The sequence below is a fragment of the Ananas comosus genome, linkage group 15 (assembly GCF_001540865.1).
Source record: "Ananas comosus cultivar F153 linkage group 15, ASM154086v1, whole genome shotgun sequence".
NCBI classification, from domain to species: Eukaryota; Viridiplantae; Streptophyta; class Magnoliopsida; order Poales; family Bromeliaceae; genus Ananas; species Ananas comosus.
This window is the reverse complement of record NC_033635.1, coordinates 4,083,620-4,097,343: the sequence shown is the minus strand read 5'-3', so window position 1 is coordinate 4,097,343 and position 13,724 is coordinate 4,083,620. Positions and strand designations below refer to the sequence as shown.

The following is a 13,724-nucleotide window of genomic DNA, read 5'->3' as shown; positions in this document are numbered from 1 at the left end:
TTATTTGTATTGGACACGGTAAATGATTCACCGTGTCCAATACAAATATTTCGATCTTAACCATTTTATATTGGACACGGTGAATGGTTCACTGTGTTCAACATAACCATCTGGCCCAGTCCCGCCCGCGTGGCGCTGACGTGGCGCTGACGTAGCGGGGGTAGGGCCATTTTCGCAAATAAATTTTTGACAGGGCCAATTTAAAAAAAACAAATTATAAGGGGGCTATTTGTAAAAAAAGCCCAATAAATAAATCCGCACCGCACTCTCACGCCCGTATTAAACGCACTTCACGCCACCTCACCCTCCTTTCTCTCTCCCCTTCATTCCCCCTCCGCTTGTTTTCGCTCCACCACACATCGCTTAATTTGGGTTTGGGATCGTCCCTCCTCTTAGATAGAGAGAGAGAGAGAGATACGTATACATTTACGTATACACACGTAACGTACGTACAAACTAAGGTACGTAGGAGTGTAGGAGGGATCTATATATCGATAGATGGGGAATTGCCAAGCGGCGGAGGCGGCGACGGTGGTGATCGAGCACCCGGGGGGGAGGGTCGAACGATTCTATTGGTCGCTCAGCGCCTGCCACGTCATGGCCGCTAACCCCGGCCACTACGTCGCCGCCGTTATCGTCACCGCCACCACACCCCCTGCTCCTGCTGCTCCTGCTGCTGCTGCTCACCCGGTGAAGCATCTTAAGCTGCTCCGCCCCGACGATACCCTCCTCATCGGCCGCGTCTACCGCCTCGTCACCTTCGAAGGTCGGCCCCCACCATTACGAAAAAAAATTAATATTTAAGAATATATATATATATATATATATATAATAGAGAGAGAGAGAGAGAGAGAGAGAGAGAGAGAGAAGAGGCTATTATATTCTGGAAGCATGGAGGGCTTTTCATGCTTTCAGGTTATTTTGATGTTGCGACTTTCGAATCGTCGATCGGCCCGTTAAAATTGATCTAGAGTATTTGAAGTACCTAGAAAATAAATTTTACAATTTTTCGATATCATTTGCCTAGTGAACTAAGGGGCTCAAAATAACGGCTGAAAATAAAAATCTTACAAAACGTGATAATATGATATTAAAATTTTAGATCAAAAATATTGATTTGTTTTATATAGTATAAAAAATTTTTTATCAAAATTTTACGTGATTTGAATATTTCTACACCGTTAAACTTGCAAACGGCTCCACACGGCTATTTAAAATTATTGATTTTGAGTACCTTCGATCACCAAGCAGATGTTATCGAAAATTAAAATTTATTTTCTAAGTACTTCAAATATTCTAGATCAAGTTTAACGGAGCCGATTGACGATTCGAAAATCACAACATCGAAAACGACCTAAAAGCACGGAAGCTCCGTACTTCCAGAAGTATAGTAGGCTTCACTCTATATATATATATATATATATATATAGTATATATATATATATTATATATCCTATATATATATATATATATATATATATATATATATGCTTAAAAGCATCTCAATACAGCATAGCGTCATATTTAAATGCATCGGTAAATAAAGAGTCGCGGCCGTTGTGTATATATAACGCCACTTATGCCGAGCGACAGTAAAATATATTTTGACGTGCGTCAGAATTTTTAAAAATCTAAAAATTACAAATAATAGTAAAATTTATTATTTAATAAGTTGATTTGATATAATTGAGGGTTCATGTGCGATATTTTTTGAAGTGTTATTATTTGCTATATTGTAAGAACGTGTTGGATCTTGAAAATTTTTCAAGCGTCATCTAAAATGCATTCTTGTACTGAGATTTTTTTCTTTTGTCGTGCACCATTTCATCGTCTTTTTATTTTGAATTTAAATATTAAAAATATCGTTTTTTAACGACTTAAAATCTTGAAAAATACCTATTATTTCATATAATTTCGTTTGGTATTACAACCCCGCCATCCCATTTAACATTAGTTTATGTTCGAGTCTATCAACAGGTCTTAAATTTCAACGTGAGAAAGAATGTTGAATGTGAATATTAAAAATACAGTTTTTAAGTAGCTTAAGCTTTCGAAAAATAACAGTAGTTTTACATCATTTGACTAGTATAGATGAGATGGTTTTTAATGTCAGAGGTACTGAGGGAGTTTGCGTCAAAGCAGCGTGTGAAGCTGAGCCGGCTGACCGTGAAGCAGAAAGGTAACGACGACACCGCTCGGCAAATGACGAGCTGCGGTGGTATTTATGGACGGTGCAAACGCCAAGCACGAAAGACGGAGCAAGGCACAGCCCCAGCGACCATGGTATCACAGAGACTTTGGGTAAATTGCACGTTTGGTTAAACTATAATGCGGGTATTATTTAATTGATTAAATATTAATGTATTATCGTACAAATAATGCGATTCTTAATTATTGGTGCATTACAAAATTAACACACTAGTACAATGTTTTTACATTTGTTATAAATTAATATATGTAATAATCTAAATTGGGTTATAAAATTTTATTACAATAAATTTCAAATTTTGAATTAAAAATTATAATAAATTAAAATTTGAGGGCCAAACATGCAATTTACTCTACAGATTATTTAACTGTGGCTGGGTTTAATTGGTACTGTTGTTGGGCTGAATTACACTTTTGGTCCTTTCAAACTTTGTTTTTTTCATTTTTCACAGTTTCGGTTCAAAATTTTCAATTATTATAATTAAATTTCACAATGTAATTTAGTTAGTTAAATATTAATATTGTATCACTAATATAAAAGGAATATTACCGGGATATAATTGGTGATGCAATAATTAATAATTAAATACTATATTATTTTGGTTTTTAATGACATGTAATTAATATTCAATCAACTAAATTACATGCGAGATTTAATTATAATAATTTTAAAAGTTCAAGTGAGGAATTTTGATAAATTAAAATTTGAATATTAAAGTGTCGCTCGCCTCATAGTTTGCATACCAAAAGTGTAAATTATTCTTATTATTTCTTTTATGCAAATATTTTATATATTAAAATATGCTAGATAATGAATTGTTTATGTGTTGTACATCTGCGGTATTTATATAAAAATAAACAAAATTTAATATTTTCGGGTGTTGACTAGAAATATTGAAAATTAGTTTATGATTTTAAAGAAAAACAATTATTTTACATTATTACTTTGGTGTTAGAATAGAAAATTTTGAGTTCGAGTCTTACTAAGCTGCTAACTTTATTTATTAATTTTTTCAAATTCGATCTTTATAAATTATTGTAAATAAGTCTGAGAGTCAAATTTAGTTGATTAAATATTAACGAATTGTTTATATGAAAATTTATGATCGAGGATGTGCTGCATCATGTTTATATTAATGATTTCTGAATATTTATCAAATTAAATTAAATTATAAGACTTAATTATAATAATTTATAAAATTTAAGCTAAAAGTTATAGCAAAGTAAATTTTAAGGATCAAAATGTCATGTGCATGATACTTTGAGGACCAAAAGTATAATTTGCCCGTACAAAAAACTAGCAAACGACGACACCAAACAGTAGCTAAAAGCACTGTAAATTTATACTTTTGGCTACTCTTTGGTTCGGGGTTAAAAAAAAATTAGTTATTTTAGGGATAGGGTTAAGTTCAGGATTAACGTGGGGTTAGAATATTTTTGTATTTGGTTGGGGGTTGGAGTTAGTTTAGGATAGTGAAAAATAGTGTTTGGTTGGAGTAGGTGGGATAAGAAGGATAGTGAGTTATTATGAATAAAAAATAGTGTTTGGTTGGGGTTTGATGGGGTTAGCTAACTCCACCCAAAATAGACTATTCCGGATTAGGCGGGATTAGCTAACCCCACTCATTTTTTGAGATATTTGGGGATAATACGAGGGTTAAGGAATTATTCCACTCCTTAACCCCCAACCAACCAAAGGGTTGGAGGGTGGAACATTAAAAAAATAAATTTTCGGCGGTTAAAATAAATTTAAGTTATAATTTTTAACCATCACATTACCAAACAAAGTCTAAGTATAAATGTTGGTCCGATTGTATATTTGTCATAGCATGCACAAGCAGCATCCGCAACCTCCCCGACAAGCGAGGAGCCCTCGGCAGAGACGGAAGCGGAGGCGGCGGCAGTTGCGAGCGGCAGCAGCGGGGGCAGACGGCAGGCTCATCAGTGGAGGCCGGCATTGGAGAGCATTGCTGAGAGTGCCGGCAGCTGATGGTAAATCTCATCCGCGCAGCCTGGCTTGCCGACTGGAGTGCACTTTTCTCTCTTTCTGTATCTTTCTGTCTATCTTTATCTGTAATTAAAGGGAAAGGAAAAGGACCGAAATGAATGAATGGACATCTGAATGTACGAGCCGTGTCATCTTTTGTTGTGTTCAAAGGTTTTTTTTTTTTTTTTAAAAAAAATCTTGAAATCTATAAATATAAATATATTTATTTTCATACTTGGTAATGGTGTGTTTGAAAATCTTGTACGAGTGGAATATTTGTTAAAATCAAGGTATTTTACAGCTGCTGTATTATTATTATTATTATTATTATTGAGAAAAATAAAACTTTTGGTTTCATTCTTTTTTGAGTAGTGTTATAGGGAGAAGATTTTCTATAATACTTTTGATAACATGACATTATCATTATTATATTTTAAATATTAATAACTAAACGCTAAATATTATTATTAAATTGTAAGCTTTATTATTATATCTTAAATTGTAAGGTCTGATCCCTCCACATATAAGCCAGCAATCAAATCCGAAGTATTTTTTTTTTAAAAAAAAAAATAAACTTAGTTGGAAATATGAATCGACTTAGACTTTGAATTTGGGATTTCGAATTAATTATCAAATTTTTTATCACACGCTGTATATTTTTTTTTTAGAAAAAAATATTTGAATGATTTTTATGGTATTACAAAACGCAATAAAATTACTTCATTCCTATATAATTTTATAGTAAAATAAAAAGCTCACAAATCTAAAGATTCTCCAAGTAAGTTGAGGATAAAACATCTTAGCTATTCATGCTCTCTCACTCAATCTAAAAATTAGGTACCTTTTTATAAAATTCAAGAGTAATTTGGAGTGACCCAAACACCTTAAATGACACATTTTTTCAAATAAGGTTAAATTTTTTGAGCAAGTGTTATGCTACTAGGGAAAAAATAAAACTCTGAATTAAATTATGATAGCGGGTGCTGTTACTGTAATCTTTGTACTCCGTATACATAGTTGGGATAGTTTTTTTTTTTTTTTTCGCATTGTTTTCTATGGCAGGGGCATTCAAATTGATGACGATACTGTTAAATATATTTTAAAATATTTGAATCTTTTAGGTTTAAATTTTATAAGTTTTTAACATTATTTATCTAGTCTTGACGTGGTTCAAAAATTAATATTTTTTAACTAATATAACATAAATTTGACAATACTTGAACACTAATTAAATAATATCGTAAAATTATAAATTTGGCTTTTTACTAAGTTCAAATAGTTAAAATTATATTTAACATAGCTGATCGTCATGCTGTATTTTCTAAAATATTTTTATATAAATATTTTAAGATATCAATAATATCAACATCACGAATTACCTAAGTTTGAGTCACGCAAGATATGGTATAATTGCGTTTTAGCGTGGGTTTATTAGATTGGTTTTGTCGTTTTCTGCGGAGGGATTGTCAATTTGGGAATGATAGTGTAAAAGCAAAATTCTATTTTTATGTTCTAAAAAGAGAATGCATCTTACACACTCTATTTTAAAATATATACAATTTTAAATAATTTTAGTAAAAAGATTAATACGACAAGTAAAAATTAATAATTTTTTTATGAATATATAAAATATATATTTCACTTTCAAAAATATTAGTAATATTGCTTATTATAAAAAATGTCTACTTTTTTATAATATTTTCGTGCTTATGAAAATCTTAATTGTCACATTAATCTTGTTGTATGAGTTAGCTAAATAAAAGGACTTCAAAATTAAAATATAATTTGATTGTTTTTTTTTTTCCTTTAATAATGAGGTAAATTTTTTGACTGGATTTGCAGGCTTTGTACTAAATTTTGATATTTATATTCGCATCATATCGACGAGTCTATCCGAACTACTCTCACCCCTGAGCTTCAATATTTTTTAAAATGAGACATTATTAGTGTCTGTAGATTTTCAGTCCATGGATTAAGAAGCGTGCGGTTAAGATGATGGCGATTTTCTATTAGGGTTGAGTGAATAGATGGTTAAACAATATAATCTAACGAATAAAAATAATCAAAAAAAATAAATTTAATTATAAAAAATTTATAAATATTAAATATTTAGTATTTTTAAAAGCACCGTAGCCGAACACGACGAGCAGATTCTAATATTTTATATAGGTGTACAGGTAGTAGTGATGTAGTATTGCTTTTAACTCATTCCTTGTGGGGAAGATGCCAAAAGCTGATGTTGTGGATTTGAATGGCGAAATAAGTAGGATGAGATTTGATTATGACTTGATAGATAGTGTTCAGGGAGAGAGAAAGAACTTTTTTCTCTTTTTGGTCGATGCCTCTGTTGCCTTGCGTAGTTGCGTGTAGCACAGGGAAATGTAGCATCTGCTATTATTCTTTTTTAACATAATTCTTAAATTTCTCTTAATTTGTCAAATAATATTTTTAAAATTTTATTTGATCAATTAATTTTTTTCCCACCAACTCAGTGTCATATTAGACAAATTGAGTTAGAAAGTGGGAAATTATTTCTTGCCTTCAGAGTGCATGTGTCGTTCGCAAATTTTCATGAAAATTTTAAAATTATATGTGAATTATTAAAATTTTTGTTTAATTATTAGAATTATATGAATGAATGTTAGGACTTTTGGATTGTTAATAATATTATATGTGATTTATTAAAATTTTTATATATTTTAATACAATTGTATACAGAAAATAGAAATAAATGAAATAAATAATTTACCATCCATTTTAAGAAAAAGATAATAAATAATTTGCCACCCGTTTTCTAATTGCTCGTTGAGTTCGACAAAATAAGATTATTTGATCAATAAAATTTTGATATTTTTATTTAACAAATTATTATATTTTTTTTAAAATTTATTTGAAAAAAACCTTTCTGCCATTCTTTTTATTCATTCTAAAAGAGAAGTTTTTTTTTCTTAAGAAAAAGATAGTATGCTATCCGTTTTATTTATTTTTTAGAATGAATAAGCTGAAAATATAAATCAACTAGAATTTTTGAATTTGGAATCTCGAATACCAACCATCAAGTCTTTTTGTCACTTGCGCTAGGGCCGGTCGCTATATTAAAAGAGAAGTTAAAAAAAAGAAGGAAAAACTTCAAATACCATCTCTATAGTTTCACACTTTTAAATTTTAGTATCCTATGATTTAAAGTATATCAATTTGGTATCCTTTCGTTTCATTTTTCTCTTTTTATTATCCTCTATATTAATTTTTTTTTGTTAAATCAATGACAAAGTTAAAACTAAAATGTACTGAAATGAATATTCCATAAATCTAAGTGGGGTATCTGAAGTTTTTTATATATAATTTAACGAAATGTCAACAGAGGAGCTGACGAAAAAAAATAAAATAAAATCACATATTACTAAATTAATATATTTTAAACTATAGGGTACTAAAAATAAGAAAGTGCGAAACCACAAATAAATTTGAAGTTTACCCAAAAAAACAAAAAAAAAAAAAAAAAAAAAAAAAAAAAAAAAAAAAAAAAAAAACTCAGTTCAGCTCAAACAAGAAAAAAAGTAAAAAAAGAAGTAGAAAATCTATTGAAGTTGAGATTCTTTCATTCCTAGGGTGGCAGAGTCCAAGGGAAAGCTAAAGCTTGATGCACAAGGGAAAAAGGACAAGAAAAAGGACACACCAACAGAAATATCAAATATCCACAACCTAAGAGGGGATTGGGGTAAAGCCCCATTGAATGCCCTCATGAACATTGCAATGGACTCTTCTCAATTCTCATTGGCCATGTTAAAAGAAACAATCAATGCATAGTTGAGTGATTGTTATTTAAAACGACCGCATAACAGGTCAGGCGTTCGAAATTCCGTATATGCATGAATAAATAAAACAAAAGAAGATTCGAGTTCGATTTCTTAGCTAATTCAGTGAAAAGAATATTTATAGGGTAAGAGACGTAGAGAAATCTTATGGAACAAAAAAAAGAACAAAAGAACAAAAAGAAGAAAAGGCTCCATAAGAAGATAATAATAACTATTGCTTATCTTTTAACTCGGCAGAGTAGTTAATACAGTCTTAAATTGCTTTGTTTCTATCAAAATTAAAGCCAGTGCAGAAGAACTCAATCCAAAGGCCTTGTGAGTCTGAAAACTTATTTCAAATAGCCTCTAACTTTTATTTTATTAATCTGCCAAATTTTGATTTTTGTAAAAATTCCTCAATCGGTTAAACTAAAAATTTTGTTAAATTTAATAACTTTAACGGTAATTTGTCCGCAAAACACAATCATGACTACAGTTTAAAGGAATTACTGTTATATTTGATTGAAAAGATCCTAACTTCATTGGTTTGAATAACTCTACTGAAAAGAATTAATAAAAAATCTCGCGGTTTAACTTATTTTCACTTTGCCATCACGTGGCTTAAAAGATTACACTTAACTGCCCTATGGTTTAACACTTTCATTTTATCATCCCATGGTTTTAAAAAAATACACTTTAATTAATTTGTGATTATCAAAAAATTTCACTTTACTATCCTATTTGATAGTAAATTTTTAATAAAAAATAGAGATAAAATCACAAGATAATTAAATATAATTTTTTAAACCACAAGATGATAAAGTGATAATGAACTAAACCATATAAGGGTAAATTGAAGTTTATCCTTCAAAAAAAATTAAAAAGGATGACAATCCAGGCATAAAACAAGAACATTTCCATCGGGGTCATTGGAAACTCCAGTTATAAGCACAAAAATGCATACTGTAGAGAGCAAGTGTGATCCTTTCCTTAATAGAGGCACCACCTAGGAAGGTAACAGGCCAATCAGATAATGATGTTAGAAAAAATCAAATAAAATCTTAGTAATTTGAAGATTGCAAAGACGCAATTATCGTAAAAGAAATTTTTACAGAGAAGATTTTCTCAGAAGACAAAAAAATCTGCCTCCATCTTATCAGCTGGAATATGTTCATATGGCTAAACAGGAAACAGCAGCGAGGAGATGCAAAACCCTCAAATGACTACGGCGCGGAGAAGGAGCATACAAAAGAAACACTTTAGTAATTTTTATTGATGGCAAATGGGAATTTGAATTGCCAGGGATATCAAAAGGGATCGTAATGCAGGAAAAACATAAAGCACAACGACATCGCTGTGCACCGAAACAACAGAAAGAGAGAGGATCTAATCTTCCTCTATCTTTGGGGGGCCCTTCCACTTGAAATTGTCTGCATAGGCTTTCACCTGCAGTATAAGAAAGATTCAGAAGAAGATACAAACAGATAGATAGCTAGGAAGGCTTTATCAAACTTAAAAGCTAGTGAAATTCTGATGCTTGCAGTGGTAAAAGTTAAGATAACAAAGATGTTATTCTCTTCATTCGCAATGTTGAATGAAGGAAAACAAACAAAAATTTTCAGGCTCTTTTCATTTACATGTGGACATTATTATGTATTTATATCGCTATCATGATCCTTGTAACAAGAATTTTTCTTAAGCCTCTCTACAGTTTCTTATTATAAAAATAAAAATTTAATGCCGAGAAATGAAATCAGAAGAACCAGCATTGGTTAAGAGATTGAGAACAGTTGACTTGACATAGAAGCAATGTGAACGAAAGTCCAACCCAGAGAATGAAGACTAATTTCAGTAGTTTTCAACAAATTTGATCTTCTAAATTGATGGCAAATAATAACTCACAAACACAATATTCTAGAGGAAGAACTACAAACCTTCAAAAGGGGAGTATGGCGCTTCCTGACCTGCGCAAATGTCGAGGCATAGATAAGGATGCTTTGGTACTAACTTTACAGTGAGAAGTATAAAAGATCTAAACTGCATAATAGTTCTAATAACAGCACAAAGCACAGGGTGACACTCTATACACTCTTGATTCTCTAAGGATCACAACCGCATTTATAGAGATAAATCATGTGACTGCTGCTAACATAATATAAGCCAAATGCCTCCCATAATATTCAAATCAAATATTAGAGGTAATAAGAGACATGGAAGCAAGTCAGCAACACAAGTAGAGAAAAGCAAGTTTCATCACCTAGAAAAGCTCATTTTAGGTTGCACATTGCAACTAAAACATAGCTTAAAAGGTCGCCGAGTTGAATCAAAACCCAGTTGACCTGACAGGTTTGCAATTCAAGACAGGTATCAACACAGATGCGCCTAAGACTTAAAAGTTGAGCTCAATCAGCTCGGAAAATTCCCTAAAATTCAATTCAAGTCAACGATATCTCTGAAGTTTAAAATCTAGAAGTCTGGAAACTATAGCCAGCAAGACCAAACTGCAGTTTGACTATGAATAGAGTCAAACAGTTTTGAATTACACACTTGGGATTTAGGTTGTGGGGGTTTAGGTGGTTGATCAAGTTTCCAAGTTTCCAACAAAATCTCTTTTTTCTACATATCGTATTAAATTCAATGTTTAGGTATGTAAATAAGTAATTAGCTGGACCAATCACCCCAAATTAACAGAATAACAGTTTTGCAAAGATTCAACAACATCTTCATAGAAAAGCTGCAAAATTTTCATGAAATTGTGCAAACAACATACATTACAAAAATTTTGAATCTCTATATGGCTCATTCTACTCCTCTGGTCCTGGAATACAAGCTAACAGTACATCAACCTTTCTGTGTCAAATAAGATGCTAAAACCACAGGAGTACCAACCTACTGTGAAGCAGTTTCATTTTTTGCAAGAAGTTTCTAATGCCAAGATAAGATGATGTCAAGTATTTGCTATAACAACTTCTGACAGAAGAAAATACACTTCCAGGGCATATTGTGCACCCCGGGATGAAAGCAAAAGACTGTCAAATACAGCATAAGTAGAATACATGAGAATACCTGAAGAGAGTACAACACTATGGTTCTTGTAACAAAAGGCTTGTTCAGTTCAAGATCAAAAGTAAGGATCTCAGAAGAAGAAACTATCATTTCATGTGCTGTGAATGCAATGAAAAGTACTGGTGCAAAAAGCTCATGGCAGCTTCAGAAAAGGGCCAATTTGTTCTAAGATAGGACTGTCAAATTTGAAGAAGCACTAACTGCTTTTTCTAATACATCCTCCCAGCAGCTTCCCCAAAAGCAGAAGCAACACACAAGAGCCTCTCTACTTTTCTAGGCCAGAAGCTCATTTCAGCTTCCACCACACAAAGCTCCATAGCATTTCTTTGCAAAACACCTAAATGCTTTTTGAAGTAGAAAATTGTCGCCAAAGCCAGGCCAAACAAATGCTAGGCCACCACTATACGACAATGCGCATTAAACTAGCATGCAGCACTAGAAAGTTTCCTAGTCCAATCAATTTTATTCTCAAATGCATAATTGCATAAATAAATCACCTAATCAAAAAAATTAAAATAAACAAAGAGGAAAGCTATACACACCACAAAATCCCATCCATGCTTTTCAGCAAACGATTTTGCAGCTTCTTCACTATCAAAACTCAGCCCTGCATCACCTACATTAGCATACGGATCCCCAGTGGATGTCCAACCCATCAATGGATTCTCCCACCTGCATTGCACTGAGGTGTTAATATGAAACACTAATTGTACAAAGTATGGTCATCATGACATTCTGAATGTACTTTCAAGAAAGAAAGACAAATCAGGAAAAACAAGCATCAAACAGATGAGAGAATTATCGATTATTTCTTTGTCAGATTCAATTTATACATTTGAAATGAGGAGAATATTTACAGTAGATTGCCGACACAATTCAACTCACATTATCCAACAGCTTGCCTTCTACATAACCGAACTTAACAAAAGGTATTTCATAGGTCCAATCTGACAGTGCAATGACATATGATCGCCCACAACTTGCAGAATTAGATCATTTGCAAAATTGACAACCAAGCACCTCCCAATGCAAGTTAACTAATGAGATTACTAATTAGCAAATCATTTGGAAAAATTATATTTAGTTTAGAAAGCATAATGTTTGCTAGCAGTTTCAATACATTGGTTTGATGAGAACATTCCACTAGTCCCTTAAAAGAGTGTTAAAAGCAATCAACATGAAGAACAGGGCACATACTTTAGCGTTGACATAAAATTGATTTTCCACCTTCCAACTTTCCCAGAACCTTGCTGAGTTGCTGTCCTAGCCGGTGAATAGATCATGACCTACAGCCACGTGCGAATGAGTACGACAAAAAGCATTCTAACAAAAAAAAAAACAAAGAAAAAAAAAATGACAGTAGAAGAGAGGATAAAGAACTAAATCAATTCGCCCTATGAAAAAGTAAAGGCATGAAAAAGTAGGCATGTTGCATCTTTGAAGCCAATTGTTACCAAATAAATGAATCTTAGAAATCATTTTGAATGTAGATACAAGATGCACTTAACATCTCCCTACATAGAAATGGCATTACCTAAACAAACCATTAAGTTTGGTTCCCTGGAAAAAAAATCCTGAAAAATAGTTTCTGGCTGGAAAATACTTTTCCGTTTATTTTATTCACAGGAAAAACAGATTTCCAAGAAAACTTTTTTCGGATTTCATGAAAAACTTACCTTTTCATTTTCCGGATTTTTTTTATCCGGAAAACAAAAACTCTGAAAAATGGTGTTTTCCATGGAAAACTTTTTTTTCTCCCAGGAAAACAATTTTCCAGAGTTTTCCGAGAAACCAAGCACCCTCTAAGGAAGTAGATGCCCCCACAAACTTCAAATCTACATCCCAAAAGAATAATGCAAGCTAGTTTCTTAACAAATGAGTTAAATTTACATTTGATAACATTTTCTTATTTACCATAGCACTAAATTCCTCCCAGTTTTTTACATTAGTATTGAATCAAATCATAAATAAGCTAAACAGAAGCCCAAACAACTCGCAGACCAAACCTCGTCGCCGCCGCAAATGGAAACCCGAGTCGATCTCTACACTACTAAACCACATCGTTTGCGTCCTCAGTGTACTCATATCGCAAATCTACTAAGATCAACGACAAACGGGTATCGAAACTCCCCAAATCGCAACATCAAAACCCTAAATGATTCGAGGGAGAAGGGGATCGCACCTTTCGGCGGAGGTGTTCGTGGGGGATCCCGGAGACGATCCCGACCTCGCCGGAGCTGGGATCGACGAGGGCGGCGCCCGAAGAGAGCGATCGCACAGGGGAGGAGAGGGCGCGGACGAGGAGAAGCGGCGCCCTCCGTTGCAGGGAAGCGGCCATTGTTGCCCTCGACCACCACCGCGACCACGGAGAGGTGCGACTTGTTGAACTCGAGCGACGGGCCTTTTTTCTATTTAGCACCCTCAAAAAAAAAAATTTACAAATTACCCTAGCAAATTGATATTTGGCTCCTTGTCAATGTCACAAGAGTGTTACGTTGGTAATTTTAAATTAAATATGGTGATTAAATCACCGTATTTATTTTCACATTTTAGTCCTTTTTTTAATTCGGGGATAATATTTTTTTTAACTTAGGAGCAACAAAAAATATTAAAAAAAATATAAAGATTCAATCACTGTGTTCAACTTAAAAACGCTACTTAGACACTCG

General features: G+C 32.8%; 2 protein-coding genes across 3 annotated transcripts; one reads left to right on the top strand and one right to left on the bottom strand.

The window, feature by feature from the left end:
* LOC109721587 lies at positions 270-4,344 on the top strand. 2 transcript variants are annotated; one of them, XM_020249273.1, is made up of 3 exons: positions 270-766; positions 2,114-2,283; positions 4,037-4,344. In XM_020249273.1, the coding sequence occupies exons 1-3, from the start codon at positions 499-501 to the stop codon at positions 4,196-4,198; spliced, it is 600 nt and encodes a 199-aa protein (XP_020104862.1). In that variant the 5' UTR covers positions 270-498; the 3' UTR covers positions 4,199-4,344. The 2 variants fall into 2 exon arrangements, with proteins under 2 accessions (XP_020104862.1, XP_020104861.1); XM_020249272.1 differs by having other exon boundaries at positions 271-766; positions 2,114-2,301.
* On the bottom strand, positions 9,055-13,456 carry LOC109721588 (NADH dehydrogenase [ubiquinone] iron-sulfur protein 4, mitochondrial). Its single transcript, XM_020249274.1, has 5 exons — positions 13,238-13,456; positions 12,253-12,341; positions 11,598-11,727; positions 9,924-9,953; positions 9,055-9,435 (listed from the first exon to the last, which is right to left on the bottom strand). The coding sequence occupies exons 1-5, from the start codon at positions 13,391-13,393 to the stop codon at positions 9,376-9,378; spliced, it is 465 nt and encodes a 154-aa protein (XP_020104863.1). The 5' UTR covers positions 13,394-13,456; the 3' UTR covers positions 9,055-9,375.

Coding starts and splice junctions, on each gene's coding strand:
- LOC109721588 (XM_020249274.1), bottom strand. CDS start 13,393: ATGGCCGCTTCCCTGCAACGGAGGGCGCCGCTTCTCCTCGTCCGCGCC. Junction 12,342..13,237: donor ACGAACACCTCCGCCGAAAG/GTGCGATCCCCT, acceptor ACGTGGCTGTAG/GTCATGATCTATTCACCGGC. Junction 9,436..9,923: donor GCCATACTCCCCTTTTGAAG/GTTTGTAGTTCT, acceptor CTTATACTGCAG/GTGAAAGCCTATGCAGACAA.
- LOC109721587 (XM_020249272.1), top strand. CDS start 499: ATGGGGAATTGCCAAGCGGCGGAGGCGGCGACGGTGGTGATCGAGCAC. Junction 767..2,113: donor CCGCCTCGTCACCTTCGAAG/GTCGGCCCCCAC, acceptor TTTTAATGTCAG/AGGTACTGAGGGAGTTTGCG. Junction 2,302..4,036: donor TGGTATCACAGAGACTTTGG/GTAAATTGCACG, acceptor TATTTGTCATAG/CATGCACAAGCAGCATCCGC.